Source organism: Ziziphus jujuba, chromosome 9 (genome assembly GCF_031755915.1).
Source record: "Ziziphus jujuba cultivar Dongzao chromosome 9, ASM3175591v1".
Classification (NCBI taxonomy): Eukaryota; Viridiplantae; Streptophyta; class Magnoliopsida; order Rosales; family Rhamnaceae; genus Ziziphus; species Ziziphus jujuba.
The window spans coordinates 2,192,650-2,204,984 of NC_083387.1; the positions used below are offsets into that span (position 1 = coordinate 2,192,650).

The 12,335-nt window shown below is 33.0% G+C and overlaps 2 protein-coding genes across 9 annotated transcripts; one reads left to right on the plus strand and one right to left on the minus strand.

Annotated features, from left to right (window-relative positions):
• Window positions 1-25: 25 nt before the first annotated feature.
• Window positions 26-3,797, minus strand: LOC107426307 (uncharacterized). 7 transcript variants are annotated; one of them, XR_009634261.1, is made up of 13 exons: window positions 3,617-3,796; window positions 3,510-3,540; window positions 3,353-3,420; window positions 3,108-3,147; window positions 2,689-2,777; window positions 2,384-2,576; window positions 1,565-1,878; window positions 1,364-1,489; window positions 1,153-1,286; window positions 943-1,040; window positions 672-763; window positions 391-505; window positions 26-212 (listed from the first exon to the last, which is right to left on the minus strand). XR_009634261.1 is itself a non-coding variant. In XM_048461791.2 (13 exons), exons 1-13 carry the CDS (start codon window positions 3,644-3,646, stop codon window positions 68-70), a joined length of 1,485 nt encoding a protein of 494 aa, XP_048317748.2. In that variant the 5' UTR covers window positions 3,647-3,797; the 3' UTR covers window positions 26-67. The 7 variants fall into 7 exon arrangements, 4 of the variants coding, with proteins under 4 accessions (XP_048317748.2, XP_060667628.1, XP_060667629.1 ...); XR_009634260.1 differs by having other exon boundaries at window positions 26-216; XM_048461791.2 differs by having other exon boundaries at window positions 391-521; window positions 2,689-2,772; window positions 3,109-3,147; window positions 3,617-3,797.
• A 2,409-nt stretch (window positions 3,798-6,206) lies between these two features.
• LOC107426306 (wee1-like protein kinase) lies at window positions 6,207-10,293 on the plus strand. Of its 2 annotated transcripts, none has more exons than XM_016036439.4 (10): window positions 6,207-6,779; window positions 7,096-7,156; window positions 7,249-7,324; window positions 7,965-8,231; window positions 8,395-8,462; window positions 8,577-8,686; window positions 8,764-8,804; window positions 8,903-9,051; window positions 9,148-9,501; window positions 9,931-10,293. In XM_016036439.4, the coding sequence occupies exons 1-10, from the start codon at window positions 6,568-6,570 to the stop codon at window positions 10,024-10,026; spliced, it is 1,434 nt and encodes a 477-aa protein (XP_015891925.1). In that variant the 5' UTR covers window positions 6,207-6,567; the 3' UTR covers window positions 10,027-10,293. The 2 variants fall into 2 exon arrangements, with proteins under 2 accessions (XP_015891925.1, XP_015891926.1); XM_016036440.4 differs by having other exon boundaries at window positions 6,209-6,779; window positions 7,249-7,315.
• Window positions 10,294-12,335: the final 2,042 nt, after the last annotated feature.

The following is a 12,335-nucleotide window of genomic DNA, read 5'->3' on the forward strand; positions in this document are numbered from 1 at the left end:
CTCTTGGTAAATAGTTTTGGTCATATCTGGAACAAACTTCATTTTGGGGCTATAAACCGTAACATTTTCAATTGCATGATGTTGTAGATAAAATACCAAAAGTCATGCCTCTCATAGGAAACCCCAGGCCCAAGGTACTGAACCCTTTACATCTAAATTTTGGAAACATAGGTGGACAAAATGATGGTCCTGTCATTGCTGACTTGTACCTCCTTCCTGTCCAAAGAGTTCATCATCAAAATTTAGCATAAATCATTTTAATAGGAATGGAAAAACTTCTGAAATGGGAAAATAATATGTCAGATACTGTCTAATGGCATTTTTCCAACACAGCAGTGGCACGGAACAAACAACATAGGTTACTGAGGCTTCAAATCATAACTTTCGTACCATGGGGAATGAATCCGGATGAAATTGCCAACTTCAAGGTCTACATCGTTGCAAACTCTTGGATTAAAAATAAGAGTCATTTTTGTTCCATCGTTAATCATTTCCTTAGAGCAATCTGGTGATACGATACACTGGAAAAATAAACACTAATTGCACCTTCAGTTAAATCATTAACTTTCTAAGAGGTTTCATAAGCAAAAGTGATGTGGATTATCTTTAGAGAGCAATGAAAGGGAGGGAGTGAATAACAGCAGCATATGCAAAATGTCATGAACAATGACCTCTTGGTTCTCGCTGAACAAACACTCACAAACTATCAGCTTCGCATCGAAGTATCTTGCCAGAATTTTACCACTAATGCAGTCCCGTTCATCTGAGTGGTATAGGAGAGAGAGACAATAAATAACAGGTGACAACATAGCACAAGATTTACTATGCAAAAATCTTTATCAGTTAGTATTTTCCAATATGCATTATCCTATCCAAGCCACTTTCCATGAAAAAGCATGCATCCGACCAAGATATAATAAAGAAAATAAAACTAGGCTTTACCATTTTCAATAGCTTTGCTCTGTAACTTCTTCAAGAAATCCAAATCTCTTTCTTTTTCACTCTGCATGACCTGCTGCAACTTTACAAATAATCCAAGTCTGCAAAATATGCCAGCATAAACTCAACATCAGTTACAAAAGTGCAATTCACTAGTAGTACCATCAACTGCATGTATGTATATAAAAGGACAACCCTATTCAAATAAGTAACCTCGATGGCTTATGCACTGCAACAAGGGCCTCATCAACATTGAAGGAGGTAGCACATAAAGCTTCCTGAAATCGATCTACCATGGTTTGCCTTTTCGTCTGAAGGACAGCAAGATTTAATGCCTGATCCCTGGTCTGCAAGAACTCCAATAGATTAAAATATATCAATTCAACAAAAAAATGCTTATGAAGGGATCACAACAAGGAGATACCTCATCATCACTTGATGATCCACTACCCATGAGCTCAGGGGAGTCCTCATTACTGAAAGTTCTATCTCCTAGTGAAGTAGTTTTCTTCACAATCAGATGTGCTCTTTTTCCTCTCGTTTTTCTACACTGCAACAAATACTGGATCAAGCAGGTAACAAAAAGCTGTAAAGGGAAAAGAAGAAAGATTTTGAAGTTAGAAACCATTTTACGATTTCCTCTTAGCAGAATGGTTTTGTCCTGAAGACCATCTAAAAGCTCAGCAATTGATTGCTCAGTATGTCCATGCCCAAGAGCTTCAACTTGAGCCAGCACAATGTCTGACTGATTTTCCTCTTCTCCCTGAATATCTTCAAGAAGCTCACCACCTATGTCTTCTTCAGTTCTGAGCTCTGTGGTATTCAATCTTTCAGGCAATTTATGGTTTTCAGTTTTAGAAGTAGAAGGCCAATGTCCATCCTTATGCGACTGGAAATGGAAAGAAAACTTTGGCTTGCCTTTGCCTTTGCCTTTGCCTCCTAAAGCAAAGCAAATGGTTTTCAAGCTTAATTAATCACAGATATAGAAGCAAAAACATATCAAATCTTAAAAAGTTGAAAGCAGTTTTACAACCAAAAGATAAGCTTGGTCAACCCATATATGGTGAAACTACTATAAATCTAGTAGTTATATTTTCCAAACAATATATTTCCTGTACATAAGCACATTTGGCGGCATGGAGGACAGATGACCCTGTTGCACCCAATTGCCATTTTTATAATAGCTGAATGAAGAGTTTATCATATGTTTATTTTCCTTGTTTTTGTTTTCCTTCCATTTTCGATTTAATTAGCAATGTTGTACTTTAAACAAGATCTGAAAATTTAGAAGAACTACTTATTAGTTCTTTAACAGCTCTCTTACAATATCTATGTGTTATTTACTCGAGGGCTTGATTTGCCTGTAAAGCTGTTTCCAATAAAAAATGCATATACAAAGATGTGGGAAATGTAAATTTCAAGCAATAACTAAACAAAGAAAAACCTCTAGAAGAATTCTTTGCTTTGGAAAAGCATGCAGCGTTTTCATTCAAAAACATCAGTCTCTCGGCTTCTTTAGTTGCAGCAGACCATGGGTATGATCTGCCTAGCTTTTCACTTCTGAGGCTACACACAGCATCCTTTTCGAATTTTTTATCTCCAAGGGTGTGAGAAACTTCTGGGAGCACATTATTCCCCTTATAAAACAGATTACAAGCAACCACATTAGTAGATGACTACAAAAAACACCGGCCTATTCTGTACCCCATTATCAGATATTACTTCTACATCTGAATCAGAAGTTCGAACCTTCTTCGGGGAACATATGAAGTCAGCCTCCTCAGGGAAGTCAGGTATTTCAACCTCATCTTCAAGCGTGCAAGTTCTTCGCTCCTGATCATTATTATCAAATAAAAAGTAATAGGAAATCTGAAACTAATATTGGGTGGGGAAAAAAAAATAAACGCCTTCTGTGATAAATTACACCTTCTGGTCCACAGTTTTGCTCACAGTCCTTTCATAATAAGAACAGCAATAAAAGCATAGCTAACAGCACAGATTAAACACACTTAATATATATATATATATATATATATATAACTAGATTAATCTTATCTGTTTCTCTCATAAAAAAAAAGAAGAAGGTAATTAAACAGAAAAATGTTAATAAAACCGATGAGTATAACGAAGTGCATTGAATTAAAGCATGGAAGAAGGAGATAGACTAACTTTGAGTATCTCTAGCCGTGATGCAAGTTGAAATTCTTCCTATATATTAATCATCAGAATAAAATTACATCTACTAAACAAGTTATCAATTTAGGTTATATTACGGAGGAATTGAAATGCAAATTAAGCAGAGTAAAAAACTATTCAGTGAACTTTGAGAAATAATCAGAGTCGTTTAAAGGTTCCAAAGCAGCATGTTGACCAAGAAACTGTACTAGTAAGGGGTAGAGAAGCAGCATTTTACCTTTTTATCCGAAGGACCGCTCAAAGGAACACGAATTTCCTGCCAATCGTGGCCCGATTCTTCTTCCTCTGCCAAGTGCCAGATGAAGATGAACAGAAAGGATTGCTCATTAGCTTCCTATATGTGTGTATATGTATTGAGATAGTGCGATATTTACCGGAAATGCTCTGATCAGAATCTGGATTTGCCTAAACATCAAATCCGATTGTAAGAAAGCTGGAAATATAACATGGAAGGCACAGGTTGAAGAAGAGTTTCAGTTACCGGAACCGGAGGGCTCTGTTGCCGCCACATCACTGACTTGGCGACTGACTTCCTCTGCTTCAGCTTCAAAGCCGATCGTTTCTTTCTTCAATCAATGTCGATCTATGAAGAAATAGCTATATTTTCATAACACTCCCTCAACTATACTCACATTCACAATTTGATTCTTAATATTCTTTTTTCCTTGGTATTTTGATTATTAAATTTTAGTTTTTAATACATTTTTATCTTTAAAATTATTTTTGAAGTGTGCAATATAATTGATATAAAATGCAATTTTATTGCAAGAGCTAAGGAAACAAAAAAAGTAAAAATAAAAATAAAAAGATGAAAGAAAAAGCAATTTTACTGTTTTTATGCTCTAAGATGCACTACGTGCTTAAAAACGGTTAAGAATTATACTAAAAATTGTTCAAAACTAAAGTGTAATAAAAATTAAAGTTCAATTATCAAAATTAATACAAAAAGTTCAAAGATTACATTGCAAAATAAGCATAGTTGGTGACTAATAGTGCTAGTGATCATTTTCATAAGTTATTGTTTATCTAAAGTATTTTTTATTAATTATTTTAATAAAACCTCATTTAATAGTAAAAATAGTGGGAAAAAAAAGGTTTTTGTGTGTACATTTTTGGTTTTTAATTTTTATTTTTGTATAATTGTTTGTCATTTGATTATCTCAAATATTATTAAAAGTTAGAATTTATTAAGCATATAATAATATTACAAGAGTTAAATACACTTTGGTAGCTCTCATAAATTATACATGTTTTACATTGTGATTTTCAAACTACAACGAGTGGCACGTTATCATTTAAATTATTTTTTATCACTTTAGTTTAATATAATGTATTTTGACAGTTAAATGTTATAAAATTTATAAATACACAATTAATGTCACTGTATTGAAAATTTGTTTTTATTTCATTTTTTAACTTAGTGTGTGTATCTAATTTTGTCAAAATTAATTAGACTAAATCGACATAAGAACAAAAAAAATAATAATTCAAGAAGTAATATGACACCTCACTTTTTTAAATTTGTGAAATAAAATATAAAAAGTAAAATAGTCCACAAACTAAATATATTTAACCCTATTTATATTTATCTTATCTCTACAGTTTTATTAGTAAACGTATATAAAAATTGACTAAAAAAAACAAATATTAGTATCGCTTTTGTAAAGTAAAATTAGAAAAAAAAAAAACGAAAAAAAAAAAAATGGTTGCATGGAAATACAAATAAATAACTTTGGGATAACATATGATATTTGGATTCTAAAAAACACAAGACGGGAAAATTGAAGTAAAGAAAGACATGTACATATACCCATATAGATTTTAATGAAAATGAAAATTAATATATTTATCAATACGTAGCATAACATAAGCTTGAGACTAATGTTATATATGTATATAAAGTTCAGGGGCTAAAATATCAAAAAAGAAGTTTAAAAACTAAACTATAAATATAGGTCTAATTATTTACCCAAAAAAAATATAAATATAGGTCTAATTCATAAATTAACAATATCAATTACACAAAAATAAATAATTAAAAAAGAAGAAAATGGAAAAAATTAAATTGAATCTGTTTTATGTTTGTTATTATTATTACTATCATTTGTCAATGGAGAATTGAAGTAAATATTCTAGTTTTAAAAGGCACAATCTTTAAAATCTTGGACTGGATGACAGTCACGATACTGCTCAATACGATTATTTTGACACGGTTGGGATTTCTTTGGTACACTGAATTGCAAATATATTGTATTAATATTATATATTGTGTTTGACGTCGGATTGTACTCTATTATAAATTTTCTTGAAAAATCATTTTATTAAAAGAGATGGAATATTTATATTATTCATATGATTTTATATAAAGAACTATATTGTTTAATAAAAATTAAATTATCAATATTTTTAATATTATAACCAATTTTCTTGAATAATTATATTTCTTTAATACATTAAATTGAATTTTATTCATTATTCATAATAATCATAATTCATTACTTAAAATTATATAATAATAAAAAATTAAGAAAAAGATAACATTTTTCAAAAAAAAATAATAACAAAAAAAGTTAACATAAACAAGTGCAGTGCATCTTTTCCCCAAAAAAAAAAAAAAAAAAGGCGCAGTGTATAATTCATCAAAATAAAAAAAGCAGTGCATTAGCAAAGTGGAATGGCATTTTAAAAAAAAAAGTGCTGCAATGTAGGGGGAAAAAAAAAAAAAAGAAAAAAGAAGAAGAAGAAGAATGAAAAAAAGAAGTGAGAAGTGAAAAGGTGCAGTTTTATTGGAAATTTTTTTTAAATAAAAAAGTGCAGCATTAAAAAAAAAAAAAAATTTAAAAGAGAAGAAAGATGCAGGCATGAAAGAAAACGAGCAGACGTGAAAAAAAAAACAAGAAAAGAAAAAGACATGAAACCGCACCCCTTAGTACATGCTACCGAACGAGTCCTTGTAGCACTCTGCTTAAGTGCTGATTAATCATTACAAAGAGTAAGCGGCAAATATTAATATTTTCCCTCTCCCACTAAAAGAATAAAACGTACATAGTACGCAGCTTAGCGGCTATTTAAAACCAAGCCAATATAAGTTGTCAAATCATCATCAGCAGCATACTACATGTCTCGCCAACGCTTCTGAACGGCAAAGATTTCACAATCAAGAGTGGTATGTCATAGATCTTGGTCCATCCAATTCCTGTCCGTCCAAGAAAAAAACCGCCAAATTTTGAATTTCATTCTGCTCCCAAGGAATACCAAAAGTTCAATTTAATTTAATTTAATTTTTTGGTTTGTAAAAAATCAGCAATAATTTATCAGATAGATAGATAGAGAGAGAGAGAGAGAGAGAGAGAGAGAGAGAGAGAGAGAGAGGGCTGAAGCTGATCGTGGTGGTGGTGGTGGATGAGAAGGAGGAACTAGAAGAGGAGGAAAATGAAGGGGACGCTGGAGATGCACTTGCAGGTACAGCTAGGGCAAAACCTTCAATCATCCTCTAATCCTATTCCTCCCTCTCGCTGCTGCAAGAACCTTCTAGAGGAATCCGACGCTGCAGATATCCACTTGCCCTCCTCGTCGCCTCGAACTGCCGACATTGATATCGCTTTGGATGACAGAGATTTCATTCTCAGCCAAGATTTCTTCTGGTGATTTTCTCATCTTCGTTATCACCATTCAGTATTTTTGTATATTTCATTTACAGTTAGATTTCTTACATTTAAATTTGTTTTGCCAAATTTACTGGATATCTTTATAATTGTGTTTTTTTTTTTTTTTTTTGGTGGTGGATTTTCAAGTATCTTTGATCACTTCTAGTTTCCTGATTAGTAATTGACACTTTTCATTTGAGAATTATCTTTTTCTGTCCATTGAAAGTTTGAATGTGAAAACCCAATTGGGGAATATCTGAGAATATGTTTATTCAACGTTTTGGGTTCTTTCAACTTTTTGTGGTGAATGCAGCACTCCGGATTACATTACCCCTGATAATCAACATGTGCTGAAGGCTTTCGATTGCAACGAGGTGATGCGATGTTAATTCAGTAGCATGGATATTGCCATTTATCATCTAGATTTTATTCAAACTTATTCATTGTGTTTTATCATTTTGTATAGGAAAATATCCCCTGCCCAAAATCACCAGAGAAGCTAACTACTCTGAAGAATAAGAGATATCGACAAGGTAAGCAAGGTGATTGTATGATTTGCATCTCAAGATTCTGTTATGAATATTGTTCGAGCTATTTAATTGCTCCAAGTCGTAAAATTTTAAGCCTTCCTGGAGATAAATTAGATCAATAAATGGTGTTGTTAGCTCAAGCAGGAAGAAATTTCAGCTGCACATGCACATACATAACCTTTTAGATATGGGTTATGTTCTAATACAGTTTAATCTGAAATTGTTTTGTTACAAATTGTTATATGCATGAATCTAATGGCTTTATTTATGGGCTTTATGTAGTTATTTTATCATTGTTTTTGGAAATTCATATCACAATCAGAAGCAGAAGAGTGGAAATGAAAATATTTGTCTACACACACTTTAAGAAACTGGGATGTACAACAATCAACTTTGTGAGTGTATGACAAGTTAATAATTGCTTGGTGCAACGGAATATTATTCTTTACTTTTAAACGTTCCTTCTCACCTATTGACTTATTTGCAGTGCATATTTGCAGAGATATAACCACATGCACGCACATATACATATTCAAGGCTCATTGATTATAGATCTTTCATGCTATTTATTGGTTTAAAACATCAAAATTTTATTAAATGCCATTAAATGTATAGTCTTCCTTGCTGCAATATAATTTCTATATGTTTACAGGTGATTGCTCATTGCATCCTCTCAGCCCCACCTTATCTAGCATTCAACCAACAGTTGAACTAGGAAAAGATACTTCTGGTATAGATGAAGGAAAGATGGAGAAAGCTGCCACGGCCGGATCACGGAGGAATCAAAGCTATGTTTCTCAATCTGCAATTGCTTTACGCTGTCGAGTTATGCCCCCTCCCTGCATTAAGAATCCCTACATAAAGGATGCCTCTGAAGTGGAAAGTGATCCTTTGGGCAACCAAAGATCAAAATGTGCAGGTATATTTCTGGCTACTTTCTCAAGAGGCATTACATTAGCTGCTTAGTCAAGATATTGTTAGGAAACTTTATTCCCCCAGTTCATGAGAGAGTGTTGGTGCACTAGAGCCTGGCTTAAAAATTTCCTGTATCGACAGTTTATTACATATTCTGCAATCTGCAGGTTTCTTTTCTGTAATTACTGGTGGAGATGGCCTTTCGCGCTATCACACTGATTTCCATGAGATTGAGGTATTAATTTAATTCCTCAAGAACTTTTCGAGTTCAGCAGAATTATTACTATTGATTTATTTGTTAGCTTCCCTGCGCTTGAGTAACCTGGTAATTTGCCTTCCTTTTTTCCAGCAAATTGGTAGTGGAAACTTCAGTCGTGTTTTTAAAGTCTTAAAGAGGATTGATGGTTGCTTGTATGCTGTAAAGCATAGTATTAAAAAACTATATCAAGATGCAGAAAGGTTTCTTTTTTTCTTATTCTTTTAGATGTTGTTGACATTCTGTTAAGAATTTTTGCATTAATGTTTGCCCCTTGCAGGAGGAGAGCTTTGATGGAAGTCCAATCCTTAGCAGCTTTAGGTCTGTTGTAATACTTCATTACTTATATGTGTTTTCCTTTGCATGGTTGACACTATAGCATTTTATTTTAATTGCTTTTGCCTTCTTGCCTATCATAGGATCCCATGAAAACATTGTTGGATACTACTCTTCTTGGTTTGAGAGTGAACATCTATACATTCAGTTGGAGCTCTGTGATTACAGCTTATCCATCAATGAATCTACTCAATTTTTTACAGAGGGAGAAGTTTTGGAAGCCTTGTATCAGGTAGTTGTTTAACAGGGCACTTAATTTTCCATTAAATCTAAACACTTTTGCTCTTGTTTCTTTTAGTGTGTCATTTTTGATGCAAATGTTATGCAGATTGCAAAGGCGTTGCAGTTTGTACATGAGAAAGGAATAGCCCACTTGGATGTAAAACCTGATAATATATATGTAAAGAATGGAGTTTATAAGCTCGGAGATTTTGGATGTGCTACTCTACTTGATAGGAGCCTACCGATTGAAGAGGGTGATGCGCGTTATATGCCTCAAGAAATCCTAAATGAGAAATATGATCATCTTGACAAAGTTGATATTTTCTCATTGGGAGTTGCTATTTATGAACTCATAAGAGGGTCACCTTTGCCAGAATCAGGACCTCAATGTTTAAATCTTAAGGAGGGAAGATTGCCACTCCTTCCTAGTCATTCATTGCAATTTCAAAATCTACTCAAGGTATCATGCTTTTCTTTTATCTGAGCTCTTAAGCTTTTTTTCGTAGGACTGTGGACAATCCATAAGCTTGCTTTAGTTAAAACTTTTGGGCAAAATTGGAACATTTCATTGGCAAGCTTGCTTTAACTTTGAAGTGAAAATTGGAACATTTCATTGCAAGCTTGCTTTAAAAGTTTGAACCTATCGAGTGAAACTGGTAAACTTCATCGGCAAGTAAGAGCATCCTAACAGTGCTATTGCATGCATTAAATTCCATTGAGCTGACATACTGTGCTACTACTGGGTGTGATCAAGTTGCTTTCGCACTCTTTTCGTATTACAAAATAATAAAAAAAGGTGTTTAGTCTAAAAAAGCTCCGCAATGGTTTGAACCATAAGACCTTGTGATAACATGGTTGATTATTTCTAACTGTTTTACAAATCTATCAGGTCATGGTGGACCCAGATCCGGTCCGGCGTCCATCGGCTAAAGAATTGGTGGAAAACCCAATTTTTGACCAGGTTCGAAGAAGAACAAGAACCTAAGAGAAATCAAGATCCAAGATGGCCTTTCGGATGATTCTGGAATTTTGTACATGGAGCCACTTATGATCCAGCTGGCCCTACCAGAACGAAGGTAGTAGATGCTTTAGCGATTGGCCATTTACTAGGAATATTTATTTTGTAATATATGCACCAAATTTTCAACCAGCATGGTGCAGGTTTTGTAAAGTGTGGGGAAATCTCTAGAGTGCTGTATCGTGGACTCAAGGTGTGTATCGTTAATAGAAAAGCCAAATTTCCTTGTTGCCATGTCATTTTTACCTGGTTCCTGATTACAACATAAAAACGTACAAACACAAAGATTGAACGATAACGTCGCAGTATCAGAATATACTATGGATCAGGAAAAAAAAATGAAAAAAAATCGAATAAAGTTAAGAATTTCATTTTCGGTTGTTAAGTGAGATCAACAGTAGTTCACAACAAAGTGGGCATGGTAATATCCTGGGAAGGGTTTGCCGGGCATGGTAATATCCTGGGAAGGGACTGCCGTTCTATTGAACTCGTTCGACCACCATTCTTCAATATTGTTTTCGTCTTTTCTTGTGTCTATGCGTTTGTGCTTACATTTTTTATTTCTTAATAATTTCTGGAGACTACAACTTAATTCATATTTGAATTTTTTAACTTATGAATTGTATGAAATCATTCTTCTGATATAAAGGAGCTATGAACTATAAACTTGGTGACAATACCAAAACTTTTCTAAACTGTCATCTTTCGGAATATGTTAACTAGCAACACTTGCTACAAGTCTACAACTAATTACCACCTTTCAGGATGTTGCCATATGTTAGCTGTAATGAGACTAGAATTGTAACTGTTTGCTATGTTTTCATGCATATATGATATATCTTTGCAAGCTTATGTTTGAAGTGGCAAAAAGTTATGACTTAATGAGATTAGGTGACCCTACTTCTAAAATGGCAGAAATAACCAAAAAAAAAAAAAAAAAAAAAAAAAAAAAAAAACCAAATAGGTCTTGGCTAAAAAGACCAATAGTAAAAGCTGGAGGATTAGATCCAATTCTGTATTGACTGATCGGGTAGATAATACTTTCTAATATGATTGAAAGCCTATTTCCAACTAAAGAATCACATCATTTTCCAGCTTTTTAGACCGAAAAGGATAACCTGATCCGTTATTCGAATTATAAAATTGCTAGCTTTGATGTGGAGAAAATAATGTAGTAGTTTAAACAAGAGACTTGATTGCCACGATTTTTTCCACCATTAGGCAAATGCAAGAACTTTCTTTGACGCCGATAACAAGGAAAAGCCTCATCACATAATCCAAACATGTTGTTAGCTCTAAATCTATATGGATTGTGTTTAAATTATTAAAGTTGATTTAATTTTCTGTAGTATCTGACTAAGTGGTTTACGATCGCAAACAAGATACACGCAGCCAATTTTGTCTTTGAGTTAGAATATTCTCTGATGAACTCGTTTATTCTTTTTGCAAGACGAGGGGGACACGGTTTCATCAATTGACCCTCAGCTTCCTCACTAGAATCGAAATATTCATTTAAATATATACAATTATTCATAATTGAGATGAATATTTTTTTGATGGAAATTATTGCGACTAATATAAACGGAATTATTTATTTATTTATTTGGCATGTTCCATAAAATCCAAAATAACAAAAACAACTAGAGAGATGTAAAAAATTGGAAATTATTGCTATGAGCAGTTTTTACGTTTTTGATTCAACATCTATTTTAATAAAACATTATTGAGCGGCTAATGTCAAAGTATGATGTCCATACATACATATATAGTGTATTTATATAAACATAAACACACTGTGTATTATACATATGTGTTGTTAAGTTGTTAGTTGTTACCAGTAGCGCGGGGAAGACCTTAAAAATATATATATTTTTTTGTGATAATAATTAACAATATTAAGTCAGCACAAGAGACAAATATTACTGTTTTTATGAATTCTTAAATAAATATTCTTGTGCTTAAACCTAGCTTCCAGCCAGTGGATGCATAACATCTCTAAAATTATATATATATATATATATGGAGCTTGTTCCTTCTAATAGTTTATATATCAATCATTCTCGATTGGTTATCCATCGTCTTCGTGAGAAAAGGTTCATTATTATATTCCTCTCGTAGATTAATTATTGTCGACTCTCTCATTTTCTACAGCAAAGGCAGTTTGACATCAAATTGTCATTCTATATATGTAGTTGGTTTATCCACAGGGAAAAAATAAATACAAACTAAGGAAAAGTTAGTATTGATTGAAGGAATAAAGGTAGTCTTACGAACGC